Source organism: Lagopus muta, chromosome 2 (genome assembly GCF_023343835.1).
Source record: "Lagopus muta isolate bLagMut1 chromosome 2, bLagMut1 primary, whole genome shotgun sequence".
Taxonomy (NCBI): Eukaryota; Metazoa; Chordata; class Aves; order Galliformes; family Phasianidae; genus Lagopus; species Lagopus muta.
Genome location: NC_064434.1, coordinates 31,337,432 through 31,352,034, shown reverse-complemented (window position 1 = coordinate 31,352,034; position 14,603 = coordinate 31,337,432). Strand labels below are relative to the sequence as shown.

The window sequence follows — 14,603 nt, the reverse complement described above, 5'->3', positions numbered from 1 at the left end:
AAGGGCTTTGGTGTTAGGCCTGGCTTTAGTTTTGTTACTGAGCCTGTATCACAGCAGCTAATTATTTTGTTTGTTCTTTTCTTTTAGAGAACTACACTTGAAATGACTGTATAGGAAGTTTATAGTCTTCCATATTGAAGGGACATTGTTCAGTGTAATTGTGAACACCATCTTTAAAATACAATCGCATCCCTGTTCTCTCTCATCATGTCAGACATGTATTTCTGAACCCTACTGCAGTTGTTCTACTTGAATTAGAAAGCAAGGCTTCCTTCAGGATTAGCACGTGTAATGCTATATTAGGACAGAAAGTACTGCATTAATAGCAGGGTAGCAAAGTCTTTGGCTATAGCAAATAAGAATGAGCCCAAATGCAGGAGCCCCAGGTGAAGAAATGAAGGAAAAGAGCTGCTTTCCTTTGGAAAGCCTCAAGGAGGCAGAGATCTCCAATAAGATGCCCTTGTCTCTATTGCCAACCCTTAAATGTGATCTGGGAAGGGTTGGATCCTGGCTCCACCCCTTCTGGTCACTCAGGTACATTGCACGCGCCTGAGCTCCACTGCATTGGCTCTGCCTTCCCACCAGGTGTTCAAATCACTGTTTCAGACCATGACTTTGCATTTCCATTACAGTAGGTGGCATAAAAGATACCTGACTGCTCGAAGATGCTGTGAGTGCACCAAGACTTCATCACCTTGCTAAAACCATTCAATCCTGTTGGATCATAATGCTCATTAAATGAAGGCTATCGAGTACTGTCATTGAAGGTGGGTATTTTATTTTCAAGTGAAAAGTTCTTATACAAAGCCCCTTGGTTTTTTTTTCCTGTTCTGGTAGTCAATATGAACTGACAAAAGAGCAGGTTTGTCATTTTTCCCAAAGATAAATAAGCAAAGTGTAATGGCTGTAAAAATTGATCAATGTTTCTATTTGAAGCATGTGTGGAAATAAAAGAAGTGGCAGACAACTAAATACAGCAAGCAATGTGGAAGGTGGTTGGAATTCAAATAGCATATAATTGACTTTCTGCTTAAAATTAGCAGGAAAAATGTGTGAGTAACTCTGTATGAGTTTTACTACTGTGGACAGGAAACTCATGGCCCAGTGTCCCCAGCTGTTTTTCTGTCTCGCTGGCATCCTGTGTGCTAGATCTTCTCACAACAAGCTTCATTTACTCTGAGAGAGGTGTAGTAAGGAGTAATGGATCCTATCTCATACTCTGAAATCTTTGTGTTGGCTGAAGGGAGGACAGGATAGGGAATTGTGGAGTGCTGCTTCTAATCCCTACTTCCTTTTCCTGCTTCAGAAATGGGGACATGTTACGTAAACTTGGTCCTACCTGATGTACCTATCTTCCAGGTACATCACTGAAAAAAACAGAGAAAGAAGAAAAAAGAGCAGAAATGGGTAATTGCTTCATCCAGTATCACATTTCTGCAGGGTCGTGTTTGATTCCTGAAAGCATCAAGCTCAAAGTCGATACTGGTTAGTGTTCAAAGTACCATACAGTCTAATCTGCTAACGTATGATTAATTTCAGGCCTCTGATTTTGTGTTTGAACAAGGATACTTGACTGTAACTTAAATGCAAAACTGGTTTAGGATATGATTAAACCACTAGAATTGCTTGATTTACATCCCACAGTAGAGAAATGCAATGGGATTATTTTTACCCCGTATTACAGCTCCTAATCTGAATATTCTTTATTACTAAGGATGGGGCAAGCTGCCATCAAACGCTAAAAATGGGAATACAGCTGTCAAAATCTTCATGTTTGCCAAGGTTTTATGTTAATTATATTTACAGAACAAAACTACTTAGGAAAAAAAATAATAACTTCTTCAACTGATAATTGTGTCAGCAGCTTCCATAGCACTGTATGCTTTTACCCAAGCAGCACCTCAGCTTGGAGGAGGTCTTTGTGCAGGAGCACTCCATGCACAACAGCCGTCCCTTCTCTGGCAAAAAAATACACTGGGAAGGATTAGGATTCCAAAACTTGAGTTTTCTATTCAGCCTAATGGTTGTAAAGAATTTGAGACTGTAAAATGTGCATTAATATTAAAGTCTCCCAATAGCTAAAGCTGGGAGGAAAATGAGAGGTTAAATTATTTAGGAAAATGAATAGAAAATACATATAAGCTCTCTGTCAAGAAATTGTCTTATGGGCAGCATTTTCATCTTACATGCTCATTTATCAAACCAGAATTCTGCTTTGGAAATCTTCAAAGAAAATGCTTTGGTTTGTGTACCAGGGTCAAAATTTGTATTAAAAAATTACATAGGGCTTCTCATGAGTTTTGGTTCTGTTTGTGCCCTCGTCTGGGTGCCTTTGGCTCCCAGCTCAGCCTCTTCTCTCTCCCTCTCTCTTAGAGAATTGGTACTGACAGGGAATATGGATGCTGGGAGTGCAGATGGCTGAGGAATGCCCTTTTCCAGACTCAGGTCAGTGGAAAATTCCAGTTTCCCTTTGTGCATGCAATTACATTTTATCAAGAAGCAGCTGCTTTTTGAGTGTTTGGTCCGTGGTTCCTTTTATATCAGCATTTATTATCTTTTTTTTCCTGATTTTTTTTTTTTTTAGAACTCCTGTGGGGAACTTTGTGGCCTTACAGAGCACAGCACAGCGGTGTTGCAGCTGGTCCCACCAAACCCAGGACTGTTTCCAGGCACACAACTAAGTGATGGGGCGACAAATGTGCTGCAGGGTGCCATTTTTATGATCATTTCTTATACCCCCTCAAACGAACTGCCTGCTTTAGCAAAGACTGAGACTTGGCCTTGCTTGTAGGGATGTTCCTGCCCTGCTTTTAACATCTTCCATTGAGGAATGAAGATACAGTCTGAGAAGGCTCATGCTGAAGCAGCTCTGTCTGCTAATGCCTTCCTCCAACGGTGTGTGTGTGGATCTCAATTTTGGGGGAGAGGACCCTGTTTAACTACAAAATGGCTGGTACTGTTATGTGCTGTCATGTGTAAATGTGTGAGGTTAAACTTGCGTGAAATACAGTTGCATTGAACTGAAAGTTCTTCATGGAGATGATGATAGCAAAAACACTGGAGTTGAAAGACACTGGCATTCATCTCTGGCTCTACCCATGCTGTACTGCACAGGCTGCTCCATGTTTTCAGGGAAAATGGGTCACTTAATATTTAATCACTTCTGCCTTCTAAGAAGTTTATTTCAGTCATCAGGTACCTGCAGCTCATGTCAGTGGAAAAGCCTTCAGACTGCTAGAAATGACTTTGCTAACAGGACAAGGAAAGAACAAGTGCAGGAAGAGGCTGCTCAAAAAAAGGTAAAGAACAACGCAGACTCAGCCTGTTCAGAAAATGTACATCAGATTCTCTTGCCTGATTTTCAAAGGTTTGTTTCACTGAGCTTGATCTTCCAGAAGAAAAGCTTTAGCTCTGTATTACTGAACATTTGCTGCTCAGTCACTATCATGGTTGCATCTATGAAAGATGGCCAGCAGTTACAGCTGTGAGCTGTGGTCAGCGCAAAAGTGAGATTAGAGGGACAGTAATACTGGTTTGGTATCTGGTGCCCTTAAAAATGCTGAGGCTGGTATTGCTGTCAGTGAGTTACAAGTCTGACTCCTTATTTTATTTTTATTCTATCTTATTCTATTCTATTTTATTCAATTTTATACTTTTACTTGATTGCTATCATGGCAAATTCTTCTTGTATTGTTTCCCCCAAGCCTTCTACTGTCTAGGGGGAAAGAAAGGGTGGAAGAAAATGTTTTCTAATATTTGAAAAAATACAAATTCAATCCAGGGCAACAAAAGAGTTGACTTCAAGTCCTATCAATGCCAAGAACACATAAAGACATGATGCTGAGAGGATTAATAAAAAAAAACCTAAGAATACCTTTCACCACATTACGTATCGTTCACAAGAAAAGAAGTGCTGATTTAGATTGCTTTCCCAGTACCTGACGCCCTGTGGATCAAGTCACAGCTGTATTTTTTCATTTTTACCAGAAGCCAACAAAACCCAATTCGCCCCATTGCACGAGCCAGCATGCCTGCTCCTTAGGGGAAGACGTATGTATATGTATGTACACCAACCTGTTTGTATGGAGAGACTTTGCCCTTGCACAGATAACCTTTCCAACGCTAGGGAGGAATGTGCTGTCTGGAAGGAAATGGTCTTTATTCAAGTAGCAGGAAGAGTCACCTGAACCTCTCAATCCCTTCTTCCTTAATGAGTTTCTTCATATCCAGCCAGCTTATTTAGATGCTGAAACCAACATCACAGCTGCCTGTGCATCAAACATCCACCTGGAGGAAGGTATTTCAGACAAAGACTGTGCCTTTCTACCCCTCTTCCTTCCTGTTACTCCCAGTTGCTTTTGATGCTGGAAGTGAGGATCCTAGAATAAACATATTTGCATTTTCCTCTTCAGGTCCTGATCTCATCCCTCTGTTAGAGCAATGGAGGGAATAAGCAGGCACTTTCTTTTTCTGAATTGGCCACAGGCTGTGATTCCTCTGTGATAAGTTATTCCTAAGTACCTTCAAAAAGCTTAACGCTATGTTCCCCTTGTAATGACATTTTAATTGTGTGGAAGAATAATGGTTTTATTATCTAACTGAAGCTAGTTATGCTATATTTTATTTATAGAGAAACAACTTGCTTTGTTGTTTTAAAAACATTCTCCTTAGATTGCATTAGTATTTCCAGACTAGATTGGTATTTATGTGAGGCTTTAATGGGGCAGACCTCCATGCTGCACAGGCTGACATCCGTCCACAGACAAAACCCCAGGACTGCCCATTCAATTCCCACATAATTTGTTTTCCAGCAAAGCTGCCTTGAAGCTGCTATTGTAGCTTTTGCCAGCCTCTGGTCAACTTTGTACAGCCTTACTAATGTGGGCAGACCCCAAAGCAAGGAATAACTCTGGGGAGGCCCTGAGGATGGGGAGGGAAGAACATTGAGGGATAACACAAGCTATGGAGGGGTGAAAGAAGCAGTGCCAAACCCTGACATGTTTTTCCTTAGCTGCCTGCATAGCCAAGGCACAGGAATTCAAAGCATTTTCTGCACTAGAAAGATGGATTACCCTTGTTTGACTGCATGCCCCAGGATGCTGAATGTAAGCCTGATAATATGCTTGCTTTTCTTGATTATATTCCATGGGCCCTAGGCTCAAAACTGTTGCCCAAAAAAATGCAATTCAGACCCAGCAATAAAGCAAGGTGTTCTGGCCTGCAGTGTGATATACAGAAATGGCGATGCTGCTCCTCTGCTCTGTCCAGCAGTGACTCTTCATGGCTTTTCCCTGTCTGTAGAAGGGACACAATTACTCATTAGCTGTCTAACAACACTGTATGTTGGCTGGAATTTATAACGTACGTTGCTGATTTTGTACATGATAGAATGCAGAAGAGCTTTCTGCCCGTATTGTCAAATGGTTTTGTTCCTGTTTTTTTTGCATTATGTCAGAGACAGCTGCCACTTGTAGCACATGCCTGCAGGAAAAAAAGTGCTTTCTGTAGGTTTATGTTTATTTGGAAAGTGTAGATATCAATGCTACTCACTGAAGTGACAAAGAGGTGACTCCATCAGCAGCTGTGGCCTCAGTGGAGAGGAGACCTGGCCTGGTAGAGGCTAGGGTGAAGTCTGATGGATATCCTGACAGATGAGGAGGAGACTTTGGCTTCAGTAATGCATTCATCCACCCTTGACAGAGCTGCCCATCGCAGAGCGCTCAGAGCTGCCAGGAGGGTCTCAGGCAAGCTGCGTTACAAGTGTGTTACATCCTGATTTTTTTTGCATAATATTCAAATCAGGGGATTTCCATCAGGCCTCTGTTTGCGACAGGGAAATGGACTTGTTCACCTTTCCGGAAGAAACCACTGAAATCTGTGCTCAGGGGAGCAGCGTGGATTTACTCAAAAGGAAGCTGTGAGAATAAGATGCAGCTCTCTTTTCCTTTCTGTTCTCCTTTCATTAGGGGTGCCATTCACCTTGGGGCCACAGAGTGAAGAGGCAGCCCTCAGCTGAGCCTCTGGGTGGCTGGAGCAGAGCAGAAACACGTGCTGACGGCTGCTGAGGTACCTGGGGTTGTGTGCAGCTGTTTGGGGCTGCAGGACCTGCCTGATGTCCAGGCAGTGTCAGTTACAGTGACACCCATCATTTTGTAACCAGTGTGCAGGGGTCACTGTGGTGTTGCTGTGTTTCCAGCAGGACAGGGGGAAATGGTTTTAAGTTGAGGGAGGGGAGATTTAGGTTGGATATCAGGGGGAAATTCTTTACTATGAGAGTGGTGAGATGCTGGAACAGGCTGCCCAGAGAGGTTGTGGATATCCCGTCCCTGGAGGTGTTAAAGACCAGGTTGGATGGGGCCCTGTGCAGCCTGGTCTGGTGTTAAATGTGGAGGTTGGTGGCCCTGCCTGTGGCAGGGGGGTTGGAGATTCATGATCCTTGAGGTCCCTTCCAACCCTGGCCATTCTGTGATTCAGTGCTTCCAGGACTTCGTGTGATGGTGGCCTGTGTTACTCTTTCCTTGGGGTAATGCTTCTGGTCTGAAGGAAACATTCTTGGAGAAAAATCCTCCATTCTGCACATGCAATACTGCATCTAAATGGCTTTTTCGGAAGCCATCGATCTGACGTGTCAAATGTGTTTAATGCATTTAATTACTCTATTTCAGTCTTCTATTAGTTTCTATAGACGCTCTCAAATTTAATGTAGCGAAACCTAATTTACATTTGTGTGTACAGTTTGTATATTATCCTGTGGAGTAACAAAGCAATCCACAGGGAACTTTTAAGCTCTATGCAGCTAGACAAGCTGCATGTTACCTTCTTTTTCTTTTTTTTTTTTTCCCTTTTTTTTTTTCTTTTTTTGCCTCTTTTCTAGATAAGAGAGCAGGGAATTCTCCTTGAAGAACTCCTTGTTGGGATGCCTCACATCAGCGCAGCTGCAGCCCTGCAGATCTGCGCGCTGCTGGCTGCGCTTCCTGCACAGTATTACATATCCCAGTGGTACGGAGCAGAGCCTGCTCAGAGAATCCGAATGACACAAAGGTGGTACACCTCTCCTTCCACATGCTATTTATAAGAGAGTTCTCTTGACATTCCCAGTGATTCTTTGTCCTGGAAAGGGAGAGTTTGCGTGGGACGCTGCCCATTCCTATACAAAAACATTCACATCAAACCTAAGATATTTTTATGGCTTAATGTGACCGTATGAAAGAGACTTTAAGCATGTGAGTGACAGCTCTTACTGTCTTCATGTAAAAATCTGTGTATAATCTTCCTGCATGGCTGCATCTCATTCTGCTTTTGGACGTTCTAATAATTCTAATCTATATGATCTCCCCTTTAAAAGGGGAAAAATGCAACGTTTGAGTAGTAAGACAATTTCTAACTTTCCATTACCTTTTGATACTTATTCTTAAAATAGTTTTTTTTTGCTCTGTATGACTCATTACGGAGTCTTAAGTAGCAGGAATTCTTACATCATACATTAACTTAAGGAAGTCATAGTGATAGAGCTAGGCAAATGGTGCTGTTCTGTTCATGAATTAAGAGTTTATTGACAGGGTCACATGTACATTTACTAATGTCCAGAAGATGGACAATAGTGCACCAGATTCAAGCTTTTAACTGTAGTAACAATTGCCAATGTTGGTATCTTGAACATGTACCATGCAAAAGGAGTTGTGGGGGTAAGGATCTAGATTTAAAACAATTAGAGATTTCACGGTTGAAGCCAACTGTTAACAATTTAAGTGCTTAAAGAACTTTTTGGCTGTTTTTTAACAGTCCTTCAGTGATGTGCAGTGTTTTTAAAATGCCTTGTGCTCAGTATTCCGAAGTTACAGTTGAAACAGCAGAATCTGATGCAATGAAGTAACTCCTGTGGCCTGACTGCAGAAAAAAAGCTGCTTGTCCATGACAGGTGGCATTTTCCAAAATTTATATATGGTTTACTGGCACAAATGATGATTGAAAGGGTGTTTATTTACAGTCTAGATATGAATCTTGAGGAGAACTTGTTCCTTGTTGTGGACTTTTTTTTTCCTGTTCGCTGCAGAAGTGAAACCTTAAAGTTTAGATATATATATATGTTTGTAAATATAACAATCCTCTGGAAGGCTTTTAAAACATTGTGGTGTTATTTTTTTACTACTGAAGGTTAATTGCCTGTGGGAGCAGCTTTACAAAATCTTACTTGAGCCTGGACCTGTGGGCAGATCGTTTGAAGCTGTGGCTATCGGAGGCGAGGTACAGCGTTACGTACTGTCTGCATCTTTCAAACACAGCCTATTTTTAACAGGAGGTTATGGTGCAGGAGTGAAATGAGTAGCAGAGGGGAAATGGCTCTCATTTTCATGTTGAGACTGATTTGTGGCTTTGCACCAGTTCTAACAAAACCGTTGCGTGTCTTCTACACAAATGTGCAATTTGAACTCTGTGTGAAGCTAGACATAATTCATGGCAGTAATTCCATGTGTGTTATCCACTACTTTAAACTGATCTGTATCAAAGACTACTGGATTAACTGTGTTAATGTTTGCGCTGTAAGATCTACAACAATGAGATGGGTATCTTATGCTATACATGGTGGCCCTAGAAAATGCAGATGGGAAATCCGTGAGTTTAGGATTAAAACTTGGTTATTGGATGCATACAGATGAAGTGGTCCAGAAAAAAAACAAAAAGGATTGTATTCATTCACACATATGTCAGTTCAGTTTAAGGTAATTGCTGAATGGATTTGTTCAAGGAGGTTAAAGGGCTCCTTTGTGAGACATAACCCTTGTGCAGTAGAAATACTAAAGGTTCTACACTGCCTAGACCTTTGAGGTCCTTTATAATTGATTCGTGGACAGTGATCCAGGTGCTTAGGAGTACTTCTGAACTGTGGAAAATTCAGACTTATTTTTGCCCCCAGGAAAGCATAGCAGAATGACATACAAAAGGAAACTGTGCTGCTCTCAGCTTCACTGTAAATTGCTTTTCAACTTGGCAGAAAGTGTCAGTCGTGTGTAAAGATAAAACCCTCAAACACTAAAAGCTCAGTCAATTATTTGTATATTTTTTGGAGCAGCTTGTGTCTTCTGAATACCGTATCATTAAAAAAAAATTGGATATCCTAAAAATCTGGGGACATTTGTGACATTCCAAACCTTCCTTACTAGTTGCTGTTTTCAACAACACAGTCTGACAAGTCAGGTTATTTGCCCCTTCCTGCTTCTGTTAAAAGGTTGTCAATGTTAAGTCTTCCAACAGGTGAGAGTTAACCTAAGATTTAAAAATAAATAAATAAACAAACAAATACAGTTTGCACAGTTGTGGAACCTGCTTTTGCTTTCTTTCAGGCAGGGTGAAGGGATTAAGACTGAAAGAGCAAAGCTGGTGAACATCATAGAAGAGGAGAGAAGGTAGGACAAATGCTAGTTCATTAGCACCACCAGGTTCCTGGCTGCTGTGGATGCCTGCCATGGACAGGGTTGCCCCAGTTATTTTTTTCATAGATTTCTCCTATTATATTTTGAGCAGAAGAAATATTTGTTAGTCTACCCCCTGTCCTCCCCAAAAAAGATGATTCCCCCCCTTTAAATTCAGCTTAGCACAAATAAGCTAAATTTACTATAGCCTTAAGCTGTGGCTCATTGCTGACGTCTTGTACAAACCACAGTTAGCCAACCTTTAAGTTTTCACAGTAGAATTTACAAATCAGAATAATATCAATTTCACCTACAGAAAGTAAATGGGTTTTCTCTGAAATAAAGATTCGAATGCAGCTGTGGAGCTACATATCCAAGGAAGGTATATTCATGTTTTTTTATCCTCTTGGAAAAAAATTCCTTTGTCTTGAAGTGGTATTAAAGTAAAGTTCTGTTTGAGCTTCAAATTATGAGGAATTTATATTATGGCTTTGCAGCATTCCTTTGTTCAGGCAAAGGCTTAAGGTAATAATCAGAAAGCTGATTATCCTACAACTCAGTTTCCAAATAACTTGTTTGAATGTTTGGTTATTCATCTTACATTTTAGGAACTGGTACTACGGAGAAAAGAAAATCAAAAGTACCAACAATGAAGCAGAAAACCATTCTTATTTTGCAGGTATTGAAGTCTTTGCAGTCTTTTTGGATTTTGCTGGTGATAATGTGTTCTATGTTTTTCTATAGCGCTTTTCTATACTTGTAATTTTCTTCCTGGTTCTCTCTAAACACTGATACCATTCAGTAAGCAAAACAGAACATGAGCAATCTGAAGCCTTTCCACCTTGAGTTGTGCAATGTTATCGATGCACCACATATATGAGTCTGTTTTATTGGACAGACCTAAGTGTATTTTGTACTGATGTATGAGATAATGGTATAGCTTTCACTTGATTCAGATGAATGCATTTGAATCAACTTCAAAAGAGGAAAAAGAAGCCATTGATTATTCTGCTCTGACAAAAAATTTCCCACAGAAGATGGAATAGAAACATTCCATGGCCCAAACTGAAAAAAGAAAAAATGACAAAATTAGTGATTGTGTGTAGCATTGTAGAATGTTGAATATAAAGGTGAAGCTGGACAGTAACTGTCAATACATACATGTGTTTATGCTTTCCAGAACACTTTTAAGATTTCTATGTCATCTCAAAGAGACACAAATAGAAAATGGCTTTCCTTACTGATTGCTGTTTTGTCAAATATCATAGTGGTACTCCTGGGGGGGAAAACAAACAAACAAGCTTGTTTCCTTGCTAACTTTTGCCTATAAATCTGTCAATTCTCTTCTGGTAGAAGCCAGAAGAATGTGAATGTCTGTATAAATGCTTAACATGCTTCCTAAAACACTTCTCCTCGCTAACTCTCTTTCTTTATTAAATTAGCGTCATCTCACGTTCACAGTCCAAAGCCTGAATCTATCCAGTTCAGTGTGGGACAGGTGATAGTTCACAAAAGATTTGGTTATTTGGGAGTCATTGTTGGATGGGACGTGAGAGCTAAAGCTCCAGAAGAATGGCTACAACACAAATATCCTCCAGAAAAACAGGTTTGGCTGAATTAAACTCCTGTTTTATGAATACAGACACAGAATAACTGGTTAAAAACAAGAAAATCTCTAACGCCGCTTCAGACTTCCTGCTAACCTGATGGCAGAGCTTTGCTTTTGCAGCACTGATTGCTTAAACTTTGCTGGCCAGGGTTGTGCTCGACATTTCTTGACTTAAAATTACAAACACAGTGTTGTATTTAAAATAGCAGGGTCAACCTGAAATGTTAGAATAAATTTCTCATGACTTGTCACTGAAATTGAAAAGTTTCTTCTGATATTCTAGAGTAGATATAACTGGTAACTTCTTCACTGCACCTAAGAAATGCAAGTAAGCCTTTGTGTTTAATCTGTTTCAGATAGGAAGCTATGCTTCTGAGGATCTGGACAGTTGAAATGTGTATCTATTTAACAATGGATTTTTATTAGAATTCTTGAAGCTTTTGAAATTCTGTAGCCTAAGTCTGTGTTGTATTTGAAAATCAGATGCTAAATGTTTGTTGACAGTGCTGGCCTGATAATGCAGTGCAGGATACTTGGAGGTTGGCCACTGCCATGCTGCCTAAGTGGCAGGAAGGCACTCATCAGTAAGCCAGAGAGGACTGAAAATGAGAAAAAATGAGAAACTGCCTGTAGATGAGAACTCATGTTCAGCTGGGAGCAGACATTCAGTGCTGTTGTGTTCATTTTGTCCCTTCCCTGCTGTGATTTTATCCATCTGCTACTCATCCTTGGCATCTAAAACATCTGCATTCTTGCTCTTCACCCTTCTCTTTTTGTCCCCTCAATGGTATTGTTACCAACTGCACACCCATGTATTTTCCATCAGGCATTCTGATTTGTTACAAGCATCTTACAGTTTTCTGTTCTCCCAATGACCTTGTATTCATATTATGGTTTTAATTTCAATAGTGAAAGTGTGGTTAAGTGTTGTGTTTTTTTTTTAATTATTATTATTATTTTTGACTTGCCCTTGCTTTTTCATGTTTTGTGCTCCTGCTATGCAAAATGTCTTCTGACCACTTCTGACGAGGCAACTATTAAGCTTGGTTGTTGCAAATCTATGCTGAATATTAGCCAAGCTTTGAGCCCATTCTTTTTCTGCCTTTCTCTGCCTTGCATCTATTACCACACTGTTGAGCAGAGGCCGCTGCCTGTCACTTGGATCAATACTAACTGCTGCATAAACTCCATTTATCTGCCTATATTCATCCATCACTGTTTTGTGTTTAGACTGGGAGTTACTTTAGGCGGGAACATTTATGGACAGTAGACAGCACAGTGGGACCCTGGCCAATAACTGGGCTTTGTAGGCACTGCAAAAGTAACAGTAAGCAACATTTCCTTCTTGGCTAGGGGATTTTTATATATGGCTGTATATACAAGTTGCTGTAGCTTTATCCACGAGTGGACACTGAGGCTGTTGGAGGTGCTCTGAATTTGACCCTGTCTCGCTGGTGTTCTCTGTCAACAGTTATGAAGGTAGAAGCAGGGCTAACAGATTGTCACAGGTCCTATATACAGAAAGCAGGCCCCAAGAGATATTCTAAGTCATATATCTTGAAAGATGCATGGAAGAAAATGATACTTGGCTCTTAAAATAAAATACATATATATTTGCCAAGAAGAACCTCACTGCATTTTGATTGTTTTATATTTAGTTTTCCAAATTGATGTTGGTGTGATCACAAAATGTAAACTTGCCATATGTATATATTGAGTGGTTTTAGATTCTGTAAGTCTACTGCAAGTTAATGGATTATACACTGTAATCTTTAGTCACCATCTCCTCTTGAGGCTCTTTATTTTCCTTCTGTTTTTACAGGATGTAAAAGATACTCCACACTATCGAATTCTAATTAATGCAAGTGGATTGGGCAAATCTACCGCTTACGATCCCGAGGAAGAGATAACAATTACTGTGGGATTACAGGTAGTATTTATTTTTATTTAGTTGCAACTCTGTGTTTAAAAGTTGGCTGACCTTTGGCTTAAAAGAAGCTATTTATTTTACAAAGGCAGTGAAACTAATAGAGAAAGCAGAGATGCAAACTACTGCCATACTTTCAAATGTGTGTTTTCAGAAGGTGATAAATAACTCAAACAAGTTACTGTCTACTTAAAAGTATCCAACTACCAAGGCGGTTTCTTTCTTTTGTTTGTTAGCTTTTTTTTTTCTTTTGCTTTTTTTTTCCCTGAAGTCTTTCAGCAGCTTGGCTTTGGTTATGTACAAGCTGTTGCAGACATGGACTTTTATATTAGAGTTTAACTAACCCATCAATGTTGGGCAAGTCAGTTAATTTCTTTCTACTGAATCCAGCCAAGTACATTGGTTTCTCCATTCAGCCCTGAAAAATCTGCATTTCAAAAAGCTTCTGCTTAGTCACTATCTAAACTGAATAATGTCTCCCTTCTTTAATCACAAGACTCCGCTAGCCTATAATTCTGTTTTATATATCATGGTCTTGGTAGTTTTTGATTTCTAGCTTACAAAAGATGCACCTGGTTCTTAAACTAGTCAGAGACTAATAACAAAAAAATTGTGTTAGCCAGCAATACAAAACAGTTAACATGCCTGAACTCAGAAATAGGAACTATAGGAGCAGGAATGCAGATGAGTGTCATCAGTATTTAAAATTGGGTTCTGACCACACTGACTTGTGTCTAAAAAAAACCTCTTTATGCCAGTCAGTGACACTTATAGCCCGTGGGGAGAAACAAATACCTCATCACAAATATTTACCTAATGAAATACAGTTATCAGAGGCTTAATCTTCCCACAGATTATTAAGGAAGATCATCTAGATGCTTGCCAATCTAGATTTCTAGTGGAAAACCATCAAGTTGAAATTAATAGGTAGTCATGCCTATACATATGGAACTATGGGGCGGATAGAACTAGGTGATCCAACCTAAGCCAGTCTATGATTCTGTGAAAGATCATCAACTCTGTGTGTCTTCACCATTTCCCTGACTGCTTTAGCATTCCTGCTGCCTGCGTAGTTGAATTATATAACTGATCCAGCCAAAAAAAATAAAAGGAAGCTGTACAAGTGACAACTGAGTGGAAACTACTTCAATTAGAAACAGTGTTGTGTTAGAAAATCAAGCCCAGTTAAATCTAGCAAGTGATACCTCAGGAGATTTGTTCGTTTGTAGAGCCCTTGATGATCTGTGAAAGCCACTGTTCTGATTGCATAAACTGTATTACAGTGTGTGGAAAATCCCAGTGAAAGTATATCTGTGTACATTATGAACTTAGACTAATCAGGAGTTTTCAAAAAGCTAATTTAAATCATCCAAGTATCAGTTTGTATTTACTGCTAATTCTGGTGCTAATTCAATTTGAAATATTTTCTCAGGTACACCACCCCGATGTGAAAGTCTATTTCTGTGGATATGATGGATCAAAGTATATTTTGCAGCCGTGGTTGAGAGACATCTATCCTCATGACTGAAGCATTCAAGTATCTGTACATATAATGTACATCTGGACAACATATTTCCTTTATAAACTGGAGCAAATAGACACCAAGATAAAAACTAATGCATGGTGGGTTTGTTTTTTTTTTCTTATGATGGAATAA

At 39.8% G+C, this 14,603-nt stretch overlaps 1 protein-coding gene across 3 annotated transcripts; it reads left to right on the top strand.

Moving 5' to 3' along the window:
- Window positions 1-1,372: 1,372 nt before the first annotated feature.
- LOC125688651 (uncharacterized) lies at window positions 1,373-14,591 on the top strand. Of its 3 annotated transcripts, none has more exons than XM_048934912.1 (11): window positions 1,373-1,485; window positions 2,374-2,445; window positions 2,585-3,299; window positions 5,967-6,066; window positions 6,875-7,041; window positions 8,155-8,244; window positions 9,342-9,404; window positions 10,019-10,089; window positions 10,853-11,016; window positions 12,842-12,949; window positions 14,379-14,591. In XM_048934912.1, exons 5-11 carry the CDS (start codon window positions 6,917-6,919, stop codon window positions 14,472-14,474), a joined length of 717 nt encoding a protein of 238 aa, XP_048790869.1. In that variant the 5' UTR covers window positions 1,373-1,485; window positions 2,374-2,445; window positions 2,585-3,299; window positions 5,967-6,066; window positions 6,875-6,916; the 3' UTR covers window positions 14,475-14,591. The 3 variants fall into 3 exon arrangements, with proteins under 3 accessions (XP_048790869.1, XP_048790868.1, XP_048790870.1); XM_048934911.1 differs by having other exon boundaries at window positions 2,585-4,297; XM_048934913.1 differs by lacking the exons at window positions 1,373-1,485; window positions 2,374-2,445; window positions 2,585-3,299 and having other exon boundaries at window positions 5,848-6,066.
- Window positions 14,592-14,603: the final 12 nt, after the last annotated feature.

Excerpts from the sequence above, each read along its gene's own strand:
- LOC125688651 (XM_048934912.1), top strand. The coding sequence starts at position 6,917 with ATGCCTCACATCAGCGCAGCTGCAGCCCTGCAGATCTGCGCGCTGCTG. Across the intron at positions 8,245-9,341 it reads CTGTGGCTATCGGAGGCGAG|GCAGGGTGAAGGGATTAAGA; the intron begins GTACAGCGTTAC and ends GCTTTCTTTCAG. Across the intron at positions 9,405-10,018 it reads ATCATAGAAGAGGAGAGAAG|GAACTGGTACTACGGAGAAA; the intron begins GTAGGACAAATG and ends CTTACATTTTAG.